This window comes from Astatotilapia calliptera, chromosome 12 (genome assembly GCF_964374335.1).
Source record: "Astatotilapia calliptera chromosome 12, fAstCal68.1, whole genome shotgun sequence".
Taxonomy (NCBI): domain Eukaryota; kingdom Metazoa; phylum Chordata; class Actinopteri; order Cichliformes; family Cichlidae; genus Astatotilapia; species Astatotilapia calliptera.
The window spans coordinates 23,267,588-23,286,393 of record NC_137433.1 but is presented as its reverse complement, the minus strand read 5'-3'; the positions used below and the strand labels follow the sequence as shown (position 1 = coordinate 23,286,393).

At 42.1% G+C, this 18,806-nt stretch overlaps 1 protein-coding gene across 2 annotated transcripts in view; it reads left to right on the top strand.

Annotated features, from left to right (window-relative positions):
• Nucleotides 1-18,251, top strand: part of bmpr1ba (bone morphogenetic protein receptor, type IBa) — a 71,917-nt gene extending 53,666 nt beyond the window's left edge. For both annotated transcript variants that reach the window (XM_026186620.2, XM_026186622.2), the window contains 10 exons: nucleotides 13,819-13,981; nucleotides 14,075-14,174; nucleotides 14,372-14,474; nucleotides 15,250-15,346; nucleotides 15,450-15,588; nucleotides 16,137-16,329; nucleotides 16,596-16,893; nucleotides 17,002-17,177; nucleotides 17,269-17,399; nucleotides 17,485-18,251. In XM_026186620.2, coding sequence (XP_026042405.1) covers nucleotides 13,819-13,981; nucleotides 14,075-14,174; nucleotides 14,372-14,474; nucleotides 15,250-15,346; nucleotides 15,450-15,588; nucleotides 16,137-16,329; nucleotides 16,596-16,893; nucleotides 17,002-17,177; nucleotides 17,269-17,399; nucleotides 17,485-17,610 — 1,526 coding nt within the window. In that variant the 3' untranslated portion in view covers nucleotides 17,611-18,251. The remainder of the gene's footprint in view (nucleotides 1-13,818; nucleotides 13,982-14,074; nucleotides 14,175-14,371; nucleotides 14,475-15,249; nucleotides 15,347-15,449; nucleotides 15,589-16,136; nucleotides 16,330-16,595; nucleotides 16,894-17,001; nucleotides 17,178-17,268; nucleotides 17,400-17,484) is intronic.
• Nucleotides 18,252-18,806: the final 555 nt, after the last annotated feature.

Below are 18,806 nucleotides of genomic sequence, written 5' to 3'. Positions count from 1 at the left end.
AACAGTTTAAGCATGTGGAGATGACGGAGACAGCATAGACCAGAACTCCTGGAAATAAACACATGGCAGCTGTAATGTTAACACCATCAGCCCTCCCTCCACACACACATAAACCTCATGCACACCCTCTGCTCCCAAAGCTGCCAAAAAAAGACACTCACCTACACACATATTTGCCTGTTCTCATTCTCACCGCTGAACATCTCTGATTTACATTCCGTTACGTTATCATTTAGTATAAGCAGACGCTGTCTTTGGCTTAGAGTTCTGCACGACAACTGCTGTGTGTGTGTGTGTGTGTGTGTCAGTACGTTAGGTGTGAGGTTTGGTTTACTGACGTGAGGTGTTTTGATTGCCCCTGTTGAATGCTACATTATTCCAGAGAGAGGAATTGCACAGTAATTTATGGTCTCCTATTACAGCAATAAGTAGGTGTTTGTGTCTCTGTGTGTGCATGTGTGTATTAAATGGAGTTTTAGTCGACATTATAGTGATTTACAGAGTGAATGCACTTCCATTATATGAAATAAATCTAAATGGTCTCATCAAGATTTTAACTCGTTTAGAGAAATTATAACACATATCTGTGTTTGGCACTTTTTTTGCACCTGTGATGCTCCACAAACAACCCACAACCCAAACAACCCACTGTACTCATAAACTAACTGGCGAAGCTGATTCAGAACTTTAAAATGAAAATTCATAGATATTAGGCAAACCTGCAGTTACAGAGATGCATACATTTTTATATATTTAAATTCCAGCACTTGATGATGGTGTTGGGATCACTTGGAAGCAATCAGTGGTATGGAAGAATATTATTTAAAATATATTATCATGCATTTATGTGCTTGTATTATGTACATGTTTTAATGTTACTATAGTAAGCCTACAATTAGATCTAAACATAAGCTGATGGGGATCTGAATTTTTAATTTTGTTTTTTTTTCTTTTACCTTTTGATGGAAATAAACATCTCAAGTAGTTTAAATGTGCATATGCATTCATTTTTTTATTTGATTATTTCACATTACAAACCAAAAGAGCAACTTGACACTAATAGGTATGGAAAAAAGTGGCTTCATATGTAGAATCAAATCAGGTCACAGGAGTTCAGCATCAGAGGAAATGAAACTCCAACTTATTAGATAAAGATAGTATCAAATGATGGTTTGAAAAGCAGCTTATTCTTATAAATTACCCAAGTTGGAAAGACCATCCAACTGCCCAGTTCACAAGTTCACGGGCAGTTGGTGTCTCAGAAACAAACCCATATTGCATTTTTATATTTTGATAGTTTTTAAATTTTCTACTTTTTAGTTCCAGTCCCAGTGTCCTGTGGATGGGAATCAACCTCCAGCCACTCGCAAAGTCAAAGCAGTTCCCTTCTCTTGTCCCGTCTCAAATCCAGACATTAATAACAGAGTGACCCCAGTGTTTCTCTCTTTGCTGGGTTACTGTGACTCATGTAAACTACTTAATCAAACTTTTATCTTAATCTGAACATTAACTGTAATCAAGCTATTTGTGTGCATTACAGTTGAGTAAAGGTAGACGTTTGGTCTTGATCATTTGGAGCCAGCAGTTTTCCCACTGAGCCATTAAGGGTTTTACAAATGCCAGACTTACATTTGAACTTTGATTTTTCAGTCAGTGTTGCCTCAAGGAATACATGCACATTGAGATTTGTGAGGCCTATATGAGTGCTGTGCTTTGTATTTAAAGTTTGTGTCACTCTGAGTATTTATTTAAAGAACTCATGTAGCTGATGTGTGTTTAAAGTGGCTCCATTTTTTTTCTTTCTGTCAGGAGAGGAAAAACCCCCACATATTTCCATCTGAGCAAAGAAAGCAAGCTTCATTTAAATGAAGGTATCAATTTGAGATGGTTATCTTGTACAATGCATGTATATTTTTTCTTGAGTTGTAACTTTCTGAGACAGAAAGGGAAACAGTGCAAAGTCACCGCAGTTGGAAGCAATTCTAAAAAGTTTGCTTTTTGTTTGCAACCTTTAGACACTTTGCACACTTAAACACTTCCAGCTGCTCAGTAATTTTATTGAATGTTCAGAACTTGTATCGGATGGATAGATGGATATATTTTGTGATGCAAATGCACAAAATCATGCAATTTTGATTCACACATAAAGGATTGACAATGCAAAGTATCCTCACTGTGCAAACGTGGTTCTCCATTTCTAGATGCAGTGTTAGCTTGTGAAATGATTTTGTGTTTTTATTTCTCTGTTATTATCAGACAGTGTGTGTGTTTCTGGGTGAAATTTTAGGCTTGAGTTGTTACATTTGCTATGGCCAGCTATCAGCTTGGCAGGTGTGAGGCCATTGTTTATCAGTTTATAGGCATGGTTTTTGCATACCACCATGATGGAACAATGAGTCACATGATGATATCATGGGAATAGCACATCCAATATGATAAAAATAGCTGCCAAGCTTGAATTTACTGAAAGGGTGTGCATATTGTAACCTAATGCTGCTTATTAATGAGTGTGCATCATAGTCTGAGCATGTAATGTTTTAGTTTTAAGCCTTTTTTTTAGAGTGTGAGGTAAATGATAGTATAATCATATATTTTGAACACACAAGGTGGTCAGACATTTTGCTGTGATTGTTTGTATATTAATATACACCTGTATTTTATAGGTTACACATTTGTGCCAGTGAATGTGCCTACTTACTAGGGATGGGTGTTGTTTAGGTTTTATCCGATACCGGTGCCAAACCGGTACTTTTGAAACGGTGCCGGTGCTTAAAGAATGGAGAACACAAAATTGGTCCAAAAACCTCTCATGTTCAGCTGTTTTTTTGTAAAAAGATAACAATATTAGCCTTTTCTGCAGCTATGGGGCATATATGGTATCACTCTTGGCTGGAAGCAGTGCTTAAACAATGGAAAAAACACAAACTTTATCCAAAAACTTCTCATGTTTAACTGTTTTCCACTTTTTCTTTGGTCATTTTAGCCTTTTTGGCCAGGGTGAAGGGAGTATCTGCCATCAAACAAGAAGACAGCCGCATGTAGCTATGATGATGTTTGCTAGTTCACCTTACATGCATTAATTTAATAACGTGGTTAGCCTACTCAACGTAAATTACACACGAACAACATTAAGCTACTCACGCAGAGAAGAACGGCTGCTGCTGCCATCATCATCCGTCATCATTTCTGCTACACTGGCAGGGCTAGGGGCCAGGACTCTAATCTTCAGGTTTTTGGGGGCTGTTGCTAACTCCAGGTCCGATAACTGGCAACCCACCCGCAGTAGATGTGCACGGTGTGAGGTCTTGCAGCAAGCTATCATACGGCGCATTTCTCGGCTTTTAAAAAAACGCTATGCGTCGCCAGGTGTTCCGTCGGATTTGAGGTGTTACCTCCTTTGACAGTATCACAGTATCAGCTTAAAGCACTTGTTGCAGGCTGCTGAGTTTGCATATTTTGCTGTGAAGTACAGCCAGACTTTTGACCGCTTCGCCTTGTGTATTTTTAATCTGTAGCTCTGTAGTTATTTCCAAGATGGCGGCGCGTGAACAACGCGAGGCTCAGTGTCTCTCCAGAATCTGCTATTTAGCGGTTTTTTATCTACTTTTAACCGGATTATTCGTCCAGAATTGCTGTGCGTTGCTGACCTACAGCAGACAAGAGCTTCTGGACATCTGGACTCACAACTCCAACAGTTTTATCGCCGATCTCCGACTCATCCCAGAGATCTCCAGAACACCGGAGGCTGCCCACTCTCCCCGGCTGGGCGGAAGTGCACGCAGACGGCGCCGAGATCGTAAACAAAGGCGAGGTAGGCGCGGAGGGCTACGGGCTAAGCTAAAGCTAACACCACACCGGCTGCCTTTACCCAGTATTTTTCTCGCCAATGTCCGTTCTCTGGCAAACAAAATGGATGAGATACGGCTCTCCATCACTAACAACAGACGGATTATGGACTCAAATGTCATGTTTTTCACCGAAACATGGCTGAACAACAGCTGCCCGGACAATGCTATCGAGTTAGCAGGACGCCACACACACCGAGCCGACAGGCTAGCAGATGACTCCGGCAAGACCAGAGGTGGAGGTTTGTGCATTTATATTAACAATGCTTGGTGCATGAACTCCACTACTACTGAGAGTCACTGCTCACCTAATGCGGAGTTTTTAATGGTCAAATGCAGACCTTATTATCTCCCCAGAGAATTCACTTCGATCATACTCACTGCCGTGTATATACCCCCCGACGCTAATGCTAGGTTGGCCATGAAAGAACTTTCTGCAGCCATTAACAAACACCAGAATAAACACCCCGAGGCTGCTTTTATTGTTGCTGGCGACTTCAACCACACCAACTTAAAGACAGTCCTCCCCAGATTCCACCAACATGTCTCCTGCCACACCAGAGGAGACAAGACTTTAGACCATGTGTATTCCAACCTGGCTGGAGCCTACAAAGCCACACCCCTCCCCCACATTGGACAATCGGACCATCTCTCCCTGTTCCTCACACCTCGGTATTCACCACTCATCCAACGTGTGAAACCTGCTGTGAGGACAATTAAAGTGTGGCCAGAGGGGACAGACGCAGTGCTCCAGGACAGATTTAAAAACACAGACTGGAATATGTTCACCCACACAGACCTGGACCAGTACGCCTCATCTGTACTGGATTACATCTCCAAAACCACAGACAGTGTCACCACCCAGAAACGGATCACCATGTACCCCAACCAGAAGCCTTGGATGAACCGGGATGTTCGTCTCCTCCTGAAGGCCCGCAACACTGCCTTTAGGTCAGGAGATGCACACGCCTACAGTACAGCCAGGGCTAATCTAAAGAAGGGCATCAAAAAAGCCAAACACCATTACAAAAAGAAGGTAGAAGAACACTTCTCCAACTCCAACCCCCGACGCATGTGGCAAGGACTCCAGACCATCACAGACTACAGGACCACCAAACCCTCCCCCGTATCCTCTGATGTCTCCTTCCTCAACGAGCTCAACAACTTTTATGCTCGTTTTGAGCGAGGGAACCCCACAACCACAACCAAAGCAGACATGACGCCAGACCACCAACCTATGACTCTCTCCCCCACCGATGTAGGAGCGGTGCTGAGCAGGATCAATGTCCACAAGGCTGCAGGCCCTGATGGCATCCCCGGGCGTGTTCTCAGAGCGTGTTCTGGGGAGCTTGCAGGAGTGCTCACAGACATATTCAATCTGTCCTTGGCCCACGCTGTGGTACCGGCCTGCTTCAAATCCACCTCCATCGTCCCGATACCCAAAAACTCCAACCCATCTTGCCTCAATGATTACCGCCCAGTAGCACTCACCCCCATCATCACTAAGTGCTTAGAGCGACTGGTCCTAGCACACTTCAAATCCTGTCTCCCCCCCACCCTGGACCCCCACCAATTCGCATACCGCCGGAACAGGAGCACAGAGGATGCAGTCTCCATCGCAATGCACTCTGTCCTCTCACACCTGGACAACAACAACACCTACGCCAGAATGCTGTTTATAGACTTCAGTTCAGCATTCAATACAATCCACCCCTCACAACTCATCAGGAAACTGACAGACCTGGGTATCAGTTCCCTCATCTGCAAATGGTTACTGGACTTCCTGACCAACCGCCCCCAACATGTCCGGCTGGATAACCGCTGCTCATCTACCATCACAATGAACACCGGTGTACCACAAGGCTGTGTGATGAGCCCTTTCCTCTACTCCCTCTTCACCCACGACTGCAGACCTGCTGATGGTTCCAACACCATCATTAAGTTTGCAGATGACACCACGGTGATTGGCCTCATCAGTGACAACGATGAGGCCGCCTACAGGGAGGAGGTGGATCGTCTGGCTGAGTGGTGCGACAGAAACAACCTGCTGCTTAACACCGAGAAGACCAAGGAGCTCATCGTGGACTACAGGAGGAATGCTGACCCACATCCACCCATCCACATTAAGGGGACGGCTGTGGAGCGTGTGAGCAGCTTCAAGTTCCTGGGAGTCCACATCTCCGAGGATCTCACCTGGACGACCAACTGCTCCAAGCTGGTCAAGAAGGCTCACCAGCGCCTCTTCTTCTTGAGGACTCTGAGGAAGAACCACCTGTCCTCAGACATCCTGGTGAACTTCTATCGCTGCACCATCGAGAGCATCCTGACCAACTGTATAACAGTCTGGTACGGGAACTGCTCTGCCTCGGACCGGAAGGCGTTGCAGAGGGTCGTGAAAACTGCCCAGCGCATCGCCGGAGCACCACTTCCTGCCATAAAAGACATCTACAGGAAGCGGTGTCTGAAAAGGGCTGGGAAAATCATCAAAGACCCCAGTCACCCATCACATGGACTCTTCACCCTCCTGCCCTCTGGGAGGCGCCACAGGAGCCTCCGGACTAAGACCACCAGGTACCGGAATAGCTTCTTCCCCACAGCTGTCAGACTCCTGAACTCTGCCTCCTGACATCTGACCCACGTTAAACTCATGGACTGAACATACACACACCCACAATGGACAACTGTACCCTCAAACACAATAATAACATGGACTGAACCACCACTCACAACCACTAGCACTTTATATAGCCTCTGTAGAAACTATCTACACCCTCACTTATCTTAACTGCACTACTGTATAGCTCTGTGTAAATAATCATTCTGTACATTCGATAATCTTTAATCCTACAACTGTTTACAACTTGCATAGTTCCCATTTCTGTATAGCTGTATATCCCAGATTCTGTAAAGTTATTTATTTCATTTCATATTCTGTATAGTTTTTCATATTTATATCCTGTTCATATCCTGTACATAGCTTGTACTCACTACAGCCTGTACATACTTAGAGTTATAGAATATTCACAACATACTTCATACCGTGTACATTATAACATACCATAATAGACCCATTTCTGTAATATACTCACATATCTATATTATTGCTAATATATATTGTAATCTATCTATATCACTAAAGCACTTCTGGATGGATGCAAACTGCATTTCGTTGCCCTGTACCTGTGCATGTGCAATGACAATAAAGTTGAATTCTAATTCTAATTCTAATTCTGCTCTAAAAGAACATATGTACCTGGACCCGCCTACTATCCTCGGAAACGTAAAATGATTGGCTAGAATCTAAAGTGTATCATAGCTCAGGAAAAAGAAGCACCGAAATAAAGCACCGAAATGTGCGCTGCTTTTCGGTCTGGTTATGCCATGATGGCACCGGATACCGGTACCCATCCCTACTACTTACTTAAAAAGTATTTTGGAATATTAAAAACATGTAGGGTGAAGGGACTGATGTCTGAAAACAGCATCATTCAAGAGCAAGAAAACAAACAGTGGTCAGATGGATATACTGCTAAGCAAAATGATTTTATAAGCAGCCCATTGTGACCTTAAAGTCAGAGTTGCGTCATGAAAGAGGCTTTCTTCTTACCTGGCTAAATCCCCATGATTACCTATTCTGAACGTGGTCGGGAGCAGGTTGTGTTGTCTTTTACACTGGTGGAATTTCAGCTACAGGACACACTCCCAAGAATATCTGTTTAATCAATAAAATTAATTTCACTGTGATCTGCTGACAAACTAAAGCCATTTCTAATCTATATTTTCTTAGTGTTGAGGTTGAATCTTTCCAGCTCTAAAATCCCTAGATTATAAATTTTCTGTAGCATCCGTGAGACTGTTCTGCTTTTGGTGTGCCACCCAAATATTTTTAGTGCCCCCCCCATATGAAAAACTACTGCTTTAATCACCAATTTATCATCATTATGTAGTGGTTAACATATTTTCTTGGCAAACAAAAGGTCGCCTGTTCAATTCCAGCTGAAAACACAAATCCCCTCAAGGTTCCATCAGGAAGCGCATCCAGCGTAAAACCGCTAAATCAAACATGTGCAGATACCAGCTGTGGTGACCCCTTGTGGCAAGGGAGCAACCTGTACTATCCATATCTGATAACATTTCTTGAGTAGGCAACACTCACAGGGATCATTTTTTTGAAATTGAATTGAACTAATATGATCCATCAAACACACGCACAGAGCTTGAAGCAGAAAACCTGGCTTAACAGAGAAAGTTGATAGCCACCATTGTGACACCTGTTACCTCCAACTGGGGTTTAGGCTTTTGAATATAAAAATTCATAATGTTTCAGTCACTGTACATGCTGTATTTCTCAAACAAGCATTCTTTTGTATAAAAGAGCAGATGCTTCTGTGCATCTGTTGGAGTTCACCAAAGCTTTTTGTAGCTTAATTTATCTCCTACAGTGGCCATTTCAATAGATAAGTAGGAGTGTTTCATATAAGAAGTTATTCAACACTGAAGACATTGTTGCAAGTCAAGTTGTTGTATTACCTCAACATTAATCCTTATTGACTCACTTGTGTATTCCATCTTAATAAAAAATTAGTTTCAGGTGGTAGCATGTAGTTAAATTAGGACACAATGTTTGAGTCAGATTTCAACCAGTGGCATCAGACTCACCGATCCAGCCAGATGCCTGCTCTCTGTGAACGGATGTGGGCCCACAGACGTCATGAGAATAAGAAGGAAAGAAGCCTTTCATGAACAGATCAGCTGGTCACCTTTCTGTCTTTTCCTTTTGCTTTGCTTTGTCACACCTCCATCAAGGACTGTTTTATCATCTCCCTGCATTCTGACGGGAACGCTGAAGGCCTTCTGGAATTAAGGCTACGGATAGATTTGAAAACGGCATTTTCGTCTGAAAACGCTCCGCGTTCACAGTAGCGTTTTCAGTCGTTTTCACAGAGTTGTGCGTCCACGTTGAAACGGCCAAAAACGCTTATGTTCCAGTACTGTGCATTCATGAAGCGCAAGAAGATTTGACCTGCCTCATTTCTGTCTGCCGCTTATTTACTTTCCAGCTCTTTGAAACGTCACGGCAGAATGTTGAGGAAAACCACCGAGTTTTTTAAATGGACTAACAATGAGGTGGAGTTGTTGCTGCGAGTAACACAAAAGTACAAAGTTTCAAAAGCGAGTGAGAGTTAAAGAATTTGAAGAAAAGCTATCTGGAGCATGTACAGACTGATATCTTTAGTAGGGCTGTCAAAATTCAGAGAAAACAAAACAACTGCTGTATAATGCCCTCCGCTATCTTAGTGTAATTGGTCACATGACTGCGTCACATGACTGCATCACATGCCTAAAATGCGTCATCATTTTAGAAAGTCTGCGTTTTTGCTCTCCACACTGTGACGTGAAAGCACTGTTTCCAAATGTATGCATTTTCGAGAGCGTTTTTCAAAATGCTGCGTTTTCCATCAGCGAAACCGCCGTCTCAGTGTGGACGGGAGGCCAAAATGGAGAGAAAACGATGTGTCTTCAAACGAAAACGCATTAGTGTGGACGTAGCCTAAGTCAGAGTTCCAGCATCCGTTGGCCCTTGTCAGGAATTCCCATGAAAGAAGAGAAACAGAGACACACACAGCATAAAGCTGGCAGCTGCTGACAGCTGTATAAGCAGAGAGTGGCTCAATGCTTCATCAGTGTGGCATAATGAAGGATGTCTGAAGGGCTGATGATTATGTTGTTGTGTTGGAGGATAAAAAGCCTGAATGCAACAGCTTCCCTTGCTCTCACTTTTATGGTGCTGTTTTTGCTGAAGCAAATCTTTTAAAAGCTGATTGTAGTCTGAGCCATACAACACCGGGCACTCTCAGACCACAGGAAATGTCTCGTGGTTCTACAGCAACTGTTGCTGGAAACACCCCCATTTATCTGTGTCGGTGGACCATCATAGTTCTTACAACTCTGTTTTTGGAGCTCCTATTAAACAGTAGAGATAGCTGTAATGTGATTTGTCCAGACATAAGCATGGGTTGACCGGTCGAACACATAAAAGCAGGACTGACATTTGAAAAAATGGTCATGGTGACATTCGCCCCAGTGGAAAAAAAGCAGAAACATGAACTGACAGTAAATCAAAACTTCTGGTTGGAGAAGTTTCCATCAAAAATGTGATTCATTCTCTGTCTTTCTGCTATTAATTGCATTATTTCTCCCTCTATTAAAGTAGTATTCCAACTTTTTTTTACTTATGCTTGAAGTGTTTAAGATTTAGAAGTGGAGATATAGGTGATTAACACTTTATCCCCAGTATATTATTCTAAACTTACCATCGGCTATAAACAAATGATCAGAATATTATGTTCCATAAATATTTATTCATGACGTTAAACTCCAAAGAAATGAATTGCAGACGGATATTTCTCCTTAAGATCTTAAAAAAAACGTTAAAAAAAACAAATAGCAAGGCCCAAACACTCAAGATTATTTTTATTGTTAATTGGTGTTCTATATGGTGCCTCGTTAACATGGTCAACCACACAGTTGGGGAGAGAGCACTTTGAGACACAGATAAAAGCAAAGCACATTTGAATTTCAAAGCAAATTTAGCCAAAACACCAGGACAGACAACCTTCACTTCCAAGCATCCAGCCTTCAGATCGCAAAGTGGGGTTCATTAACGCATTCCTGCACATGTGGGATGGCTCGGCTCATCTCAACACTGACAGGAACAAGAACGTGGAGATAAGACCTGGAACTGAATGTACATCAAGGTGGAGAGAGACAGAGAGACACAATCTTAAGAGTGGGAGTGAGAGCAGGAAAGAGGGGAGGGGAGGGGGGGGGAGGGCTTTTACCTTGTGCGTTTCTTTTAGTGTACAGACTGAACTGTCAAACACCAAAAAGATGAACTGCTACTTTGAGGGGAGAAGGGGAGCCGTGTTGTCAAATGAGTGTGTCGTAAGTGGAAAAGGGGAGGGGGTAGTGTTTACATGGACTTTGGTGAAAGAGCTTTTCTGGTAGACCTTGTTTGACATGGCCAGGATAACTAATGAATATGCGCGCTCTTTCTCTTACTGTTCCTCTCTGTCTATCTTAGTCCACATCGCTTCTCTTCATCTTGCTCTCTCATGCACAGCATCACTTCTGTCATTGTTTTTGTCTTCTGTAAATATATTTAGTTTTTCATTCTTTCACCTTTTTAAAGAAACACGCTGCATAAAATGACATTTGTTGAAAAGATGCATTCAGCTTTTGGGTTTTTTATTTGGTTTTTTTCAAGGACCGAGTGGGGGGTATGGACATGGTTGTTAATTGAGTGTTGACAATGGCCTTATGTGAGGTTAGTGGTAGTTGGTAAGATTTTAGCATCACCATTGGTCACTAATTGAGACCAAACCGTGCATGCTGAAATGTATTTACATTTTCATTAGGGAACAACCACCAGGATCTCTGATGAGAGGCCGGCAAATGAGCTGATTGATAGACGTTCAGCACATTTTTCTCACCAGCCACAATCAGTTAACGTCCAGTTTTACACAAAAATAAATAAATGACTTGAATGTCTTAAATTCACTCAAGGCTATGTTTTTCTTTTCCATGAAGATAAGATTGTAGAGTGAGAGCTTTGCACTTTGTCAACCAACTGCATTTTTCACCTTGGTCACTCTTCCTCCTTATAAACAGATGGCACAGGCTTATAGAGAAATGACTCAATACCCCAGGATCTCTGTAAAGATAAAAGGCATTTTTTTTGTAAGAGGTGGAAAACTAAGACCAAAAAAGTGTCACAGTGTACCAGTGTTACAGTTCGAGGATAATGTAGTTCCTTTCCTTTTTATACAGTCACAAAAAGTTCAAGAACATTAAGTTGGCCACCTGGCTCCAGTTTTGGTGGATGAATGGCATTCTACATTTTTTTCCTTCGTTTTGCTTCTTTCCTTGTTTGTCTGCCTCCCACTGTCTTTCTCACATGCTCACGCCGACGACAGAGCAGTAGCCAAAGATCCCAGGTGCAGGATGGATGTGAAGGGCTTTGTGTTTTGTCAACAGCGCAACAGCACCTCACATGACAATCCAGTGGGCTCACGCAGGGAAGATGGGGCAAAGAAAGTGGAAGATAAGAAGAGGAAAACAACGCAGTAGGGAAAGATAGGCAGGTCATGTGGGTGAGAACCAAAAAAAAAAAAGGAAAAGAAGAAGAAGAAAGGGTTGGAGAAAAGTACACAAGCAAGTCTGAATGGAGAAACGAAGGAACGCATGTAGGAAAGAAGCAGGGAGGCGCTCGAGAAGAGATATGGCCTGAAGAAGAAAGGGGGAGTTTGAGGTCTGCAGCAAAATGAAACACAAAGAGAGTGAGCATTATGGAGTGATGGGGTGGAGGGCAGAGTGAGAGAAAGGGTGGAAAAGGCCAGTGGCCTCTGCTCTATCCCCTCTGTGTGCTGCTAAACTGCCCACCAGTTCCCCGCAGCTCTGTCACTTCTTGTTTGCTAATCCCCCATTCTTCTCCCCCTCCTAGTCTTCCTCGCTCCCTTTCTCTCAAATTGGTCAATTGTTAATGTGACCCCTTTAAACCCCACCATCCCTCTTTTGCAGTATCATCAACATAATTATCTGTGTGTACAAGAGGGGCATTTAGAAAGGGAAGTGCTAGATGACAAATGTCTATAACTGTTTTTAAAAAAATCTGTCCCGAAATAAGAAAAGGCTGCTCATGAAAACACTATCACATTCAAACCCTGCACACACTTCCTTCTCAAGAGGCTGAAATAGGAGCAGGAGAGCAGATTCTGTATCTGCTCATAGTTTATTTCAGCGAAGAAAGAGTCATGCTTGTTTTGGACCATCTGTGCTTGCAGCTGTAAGCATCTGGTCCCAATGAGCATGCTCAGATGAATGAATATCTTAAAAGCCATGAAGGAGAGACACTTCCGTGATCCCTTTTTTCCCCTCAAGTGACAAACAGGTGCCCTTTTGAAATAGGATAACGAGGGAATACAACAGCTTCGGGAGCTGAAGCATTTGTAAGGGGACTGTGCGAGAGAGCGTGTTTCATAGCAGGTGTTTGAGCTCAAAGTTTTTTGGTTTTTTTTCCCGTATCTGGAATGTTGTCAAGTTTTTCTTGCACATTTTATCTTTATTTGCATCTTAGTAGATTTTGTTTCATTAGAGTAGGTACGATTATATTTCATTTGAGTCGGTTCACTCATGTGAACTGGATTTATGATGTGAATACTGAGTACGTAGGGTTGATATTTGTCATCTTGGCTGGGATCTATTCGCTCAGTGCTTCGCTGAGCAGATATTAAGCTTCTCCCGCAGGGGAGATTAAAAAGCTACAGGTGCACTGAAGGTTCATGAAATGCTCCATGAACAGCAGAGTCCGAGTCACAGAACAAAACCACTTGCAAAATGTTACTAATGTAACGAACATATCGGAGAACTAAATTAATACAACGGAAAAGCAAGAGACGTCTGAAAGCAAAGGAAGCAGATAATTATTTTCACAGTTTTGTCAGACACTGAAAAAACAAGAACAGTCAATACAGCAACTCCCATGAAACAGTTTTATCAACATATATTACAAAGCAGCTTATTCGTCACAGCCTACTGTACATGAACAGATGTAAGGACTTGTGTTGGGACATGAGGTAGTCGTAATTCTGACTTAGAAATGCCATCTGAATACAAATTTTGTGACTGTTTGGGTATCTGTTGTAGTCCTATTAGTGACTATGTTAAAGCCTGTGGATTTTACATATTCCACAATTGCAGTACAACTTGTTTCCCACTTCAGCAGACTATTCAACCTCCAAGTCTGGCTATGCTACTGCAAATACTTGTTGTGTTATTTAATAGCACATGTCCAAATTCTGCAAGCCTACTCTCTAGCAATGTTCTCTTTCTGAAAGTTGAGATGTGGATCTTCATCATTTTGTTTTTCTCCCATTTAATTTTTTGTAATTTTCTTCTTTTCTCTGTTGTATAGGCAACATATTGGACAGTATGCTGCTAAAAGCATCCAGTAAGGAGGCAGCAGAGAGTGGGAAGGAGACTTTTGGCAGCACAGCTCCTGCTTCCTCCTCCCAAAGACTACTGTGGTGTCACTGTTATCACCACTGCCCAGAAGATTCAACCAATAACACATGCAGGTAAAGAGAAACACCAACAAAAGAAAGTATTTATTTCATAACATGTCATGTTTCTGGTCGCCTTACCTACTGTCGCTAAATCTGCCTCTGCAGGACGGATGGCTACTGTTTTACAATGGTGGAGGATGAGGGAGGGGTGCCGGTCCAGACGGCAGGTTGCCTTGGGCTGGTCGGATCTGAATTTCAGTGCAGAGTAAGTTGATGAAAGTAACATTATAATCCACATAATTTCTTCCTCTTGCTGCCATTTTCTTTTCATCATCTGGCACAAATCCTTCCAAAATTAATTTAGGTGGTAAGCATTACAAGAGGTTAAGTTAATAAAGCAGGAAATTGTAACCTAACTGTAGATGCTAGCCAAGTACCTCACATGACTTTTCCGTCTTTCAGGACGCGGGGAACTCACGTCAAAGGCGGTCACTAGAATGCTGTACAGATGAAGATTACTGTAACAAAAATCTGCATCCTACGCTGCCACCACTCAAACCTCCTCGTGAGTTAATTTATCCAATTTCTGCTTTTTCCCTCGTTGCAGATGAAATGCACAAAAACACCAGTAGTTCTCCAGTTTGGCAGCGGCAGTTACAATGATAGATACAAGATCCTGAACTGTGGCTGATGGTGTGACAAGACACGAGATAAAAGACAGAGACATGACATTTTCATTGAGTCAAAGGAGGCTCAAGTGAAGGAGACGGTGTCAAACCGTCCTGGCGTGTCAAGAGCAAACTGGTGTCTCATCGTGTTCAGAATTAGACTGCCTGTGTGTGTGTGTGTGTGTGTGTGTGTGTGTGTGTGAGAGAGGGAGAGAGAGCCTTTCCGTGTGTTTGAGAGAAAGTAAGCCTAGATTCCCAGGGAAATCACAGGCCCCAGCAGACACAATCAATCTGAAACCCTATCATAGGGGATCAGGAGGGGAATTCATCGACTTGGTCGAGGGCTTCCTCTCGCTGTTGACTGGGGCCTTGAGGGAAGAAAGTGTGTGCCAGAAGAAAATGAAAAATTGATGAGTGAAATATGATTTGTACACAGTTTACTGTACTTTAGTCCTTTTTGTTTCCTTTACATGAGGCACTTTGGAAATTTCAAATTCTTTGTTTTTTCCTGTGTTTTAATGTGACGTTTCTGGAGTATAAAGAGAGTTATTGCATTTTGACATGCAAGAATTTTTTGCATTTAACTTAGATGAGGAATTTGATAAATGACTTTTCATGACTTTAAACATTTCTGATGCTTTTTTCAATGTCTCTTTCATCCTCCCCCTCTAGTCTACGTAGATGGGAAGATCCACCATGTGGCCTTGTTGATTTCAGTCACTGTATGCACCCTTATATTGGCTGTCATTATTATTTTCTGCTACATCAGGTAATTACATCTTACAATGAAACAGTAAAACAAACTTCATTAGGGTTTATTGAAACCTCTCTTTAGTGAATAATTAAAACTGACATATTGTGATATTTTACAGGTATAAACGACAGGAGTCTCGTCCTCGCTACAGCATTGGTCTAGAACAGGATGAGACATACATCCCCCCTGGAGAATCTCTGAAAGACTTGATAGAGCAATCACAAAGCTCTGGCTCAGGCTCAGGGCTCCCTCTATTGGTGAGACACACTCACTACATCTAAGTGACAGTTAAATCAAAAAGATGCTTCATGGACGTGAACATCCTGGTACTTTGGTCCAAATTCATTTTGTTTTTTTCTAACATCAGGGTGTGTAATAGTTGTACATTTGATACTTATATGCCCATCATGATATCAAATTTTGGCATTATTGCAATGTTTTTAGAAAATGCATTTATTGGGTGTTTGACCTTTTTGGCAAATGTGTCGACAGTCTGCAAATAATGTGTGCATCATTGACAGAATATCGGTATTTAATTTCTGTGTGTAATTAATACACTGTTATAGCTACAAGTTACAAGTATTTGTTTTGGGGGACTTCTTTTAATCTTGGGTAAACCTTGAGAAATGTGCCAAGACACAATAAAACAGTACCATTCCTGATTTTACTTCATAGCTCCCACATCTGACGTTCACTTAACCTTAAACTGGAGTTTTAATTCTGAAGAAATATGACAGATGTGGTGAAACACATGGGTCAGATTTTATCTAAGCATTTCCTTCTTTTTTTTTTTGCTTCTCCTCAGGTCCAGAGAACGATAGCCAAGCAGATTCAGATGGTGAAGCAGATAGGCAAGGGGAGATACGGAGAGGTGTGGATGGGCAGGTGGAGGGGAGAAAAGGTAGCTGTTAAAGTTTTCTTCACCACTGAGGAAGCGAGTTGGTTCAGAGAGACTGAAATCTACCAGACTGTCTTAATGAGACATGAGAACATACTGGGTGAGTCTGTTTGTCTAGTACTTACTACCTTGTCTCTGCACCTATGTGAGAATTTCTTTGTTTCTCAGTGCTTTGTGTTGCTCTTTGACTTCAGCTAAATCAAAAAAGGTGCCGAGAAAGGAGATGTAAAGGGGCAAATTAAAAAAAAAAAATTTGTATAAGTAATATAATAGCACCATACTAACCAGTCCTAAGGGGAAACTGCTGAATGTTAAGGTCCATCTTTCTTTGTGTTCCATACATCCCCCCCCCCCCCCCGTTCACAGGTTTTATAGCTGCAGATATTAAAGGAACTGGCTCTTGGACCCAACTCTACTTAATAACTGACTACCATGAAAATGGATCATTGTATGACTACCTCAAATCGACCACTCTAGACAATAAAGCTATGCTGCGACTGGCCTACTCCTCTGTGTCAGGACTCTGTCACCTCCACACAGAGATCTTTGGCACCCAGGGCAAACCTGCCATTGCTCACAGGGATCTGAAGAGTAAGAACATACTTGTGAAAAGAAATGGGACCTGCTGTATAGCTGACCTAGGACTGGCTGTCAAGTTTATCAGGTGAATTTCTCATGAATGTGTTCTATTTAGGATGAATGATGAGAAATATTGGAATTCATGTATTTAAAGTAATTTTTGTCCTTATTACTTTGATGTCTGACTCTTTAGTGACACAAATGAAGTAGATATTCCCCCCAATACAAGAGTCGGTACAAAGCGCTACATGCCTCCAGAGGTTCTGGAAGAGACTTTGAACAGAAGTCACTTTCAGTCTTACATCATGGCTGACATGTACAGTTTTGGGCTCATTCTCTGGGAGATTGCACGTCGCTGCATCTCAGGAGGTAAATGGAGTGAATAAATAGTTGTAGCACCTTCTAAAAGCTAAACGGCATCAGAGAGGAATGTGACTCTTCTGTAACGTGTTTATTGTAGGAATCCTTGAAGAGTACCAGTTACCGTACCATGAGCTGGTTCCAACAGACCCTTCATATGAAGACATGAGAGAGGTGGTCTGCATCAAGAAGCTACGACCATCCTTTCCTAATCGATGGACCAGCGATGAGGTAAAACATGGAAAAATATTCTACATTACTCTTGCAGAAACGAACAAATCGGCAATCTCTGTAACATAAGTTTGTGTTTCCTCAGTGTTTGAGACAGATGGGAAAGCTGATGACAGAATGCTGGGCCCACAATCCAGCCTGCCGCCTCACAGCCCTACGGGTCAAAAAGACACTTGCCAAAATGTCAGAATCACAGGATATCAAGCTGTGAGAAAGCACTGCCTGGTGTGTGTTTACACGCATACAAAAGGCAGGTACTAACACTGGCTCTATTCCAGGCCGTACAAGCTGGGGGTTTTTTTTTGTTTGTTTGTTTGTTTTTTGGGGGGGAAAGGAGGGGGAACATGAAGCAGAAGATCACTTGGGGGATCCCATGATGACATACTTTGAGTTCAAATGCTGAGAAATCTGCAAAGTCCCCTCAAAAACAATCAGAACTAACTGTGCATGGTCCTCTTCTGTTCTTCAAAGAAGATGAGACAATTACATTTCCGACTAGTGTGAAGACTCTAAAGCCAGATATAGGTTCCTGTTCACATGCTCCAAAGGCCTTGGAGAAAGAGACTTGAGTTTGACTTGGCACTGTACATGCTGAGATACACAAACAGGCTACTGACCAGAGAGTGGAAGACTATATGATTGCTTTCTGTGAAAGCTACCTTACCCGTAGATGAAGGTCTGATTAAAAGAACCGAAGGGATGTGCGTCAAGGCAATCTGTTATTGCAGCATTACACCTCCTTTCTAAACACTTCCTTGGATTGAATACACTTTTGTCACTTTTAAATAGCTTTAAATTGCTCTTTGTTATGACAAGTGACACTGTGACAGAAATAAACATATTTTGAAGGTGTACACGTTTCGATTGTGGTGATACCATTTGTAGACACTGAAGAAAAGGTAAATTTGTTTTGTGAGCTAATGAGAATACCAAACGTTTTCCATGTACAACTTTAAGGTAATTTGTAAAAACAAAAAAAACAACGTAATAATAATAAATAAGTTAATATGTATAAATAAATCTAGATTGGGGCTCTAATGACCTCTGTGTTTCTTTAGGCTTCTTTGGGACATGTATTAAAAATAAAACCTGCCTCGGAAGAGGCGGCGTTTCACCAGTGGAATGGTTAAAGCAGAGCCCCCCATAGCCACTGTAGAGCAAGTACAGGAAGGAAGGCCTATCACACAATCTGGAACTGCTTCACACAAACTGTAACGTGAAGTTTTGCTTGATTATCTAGTGATCCATTATAAATGTGTGGATTTTTGTTAGTTTAGGGGTGCCAAAAGTTGCCATGTCACGGCTCATTGTTATTATTCACTAATTCCCAATGACTGTGGCTCCCGTAACAAAAAGATGGAGTGTATTTAAAGCAGTGGGTTTAGCAGTATGCCCTTATAGTGAAAG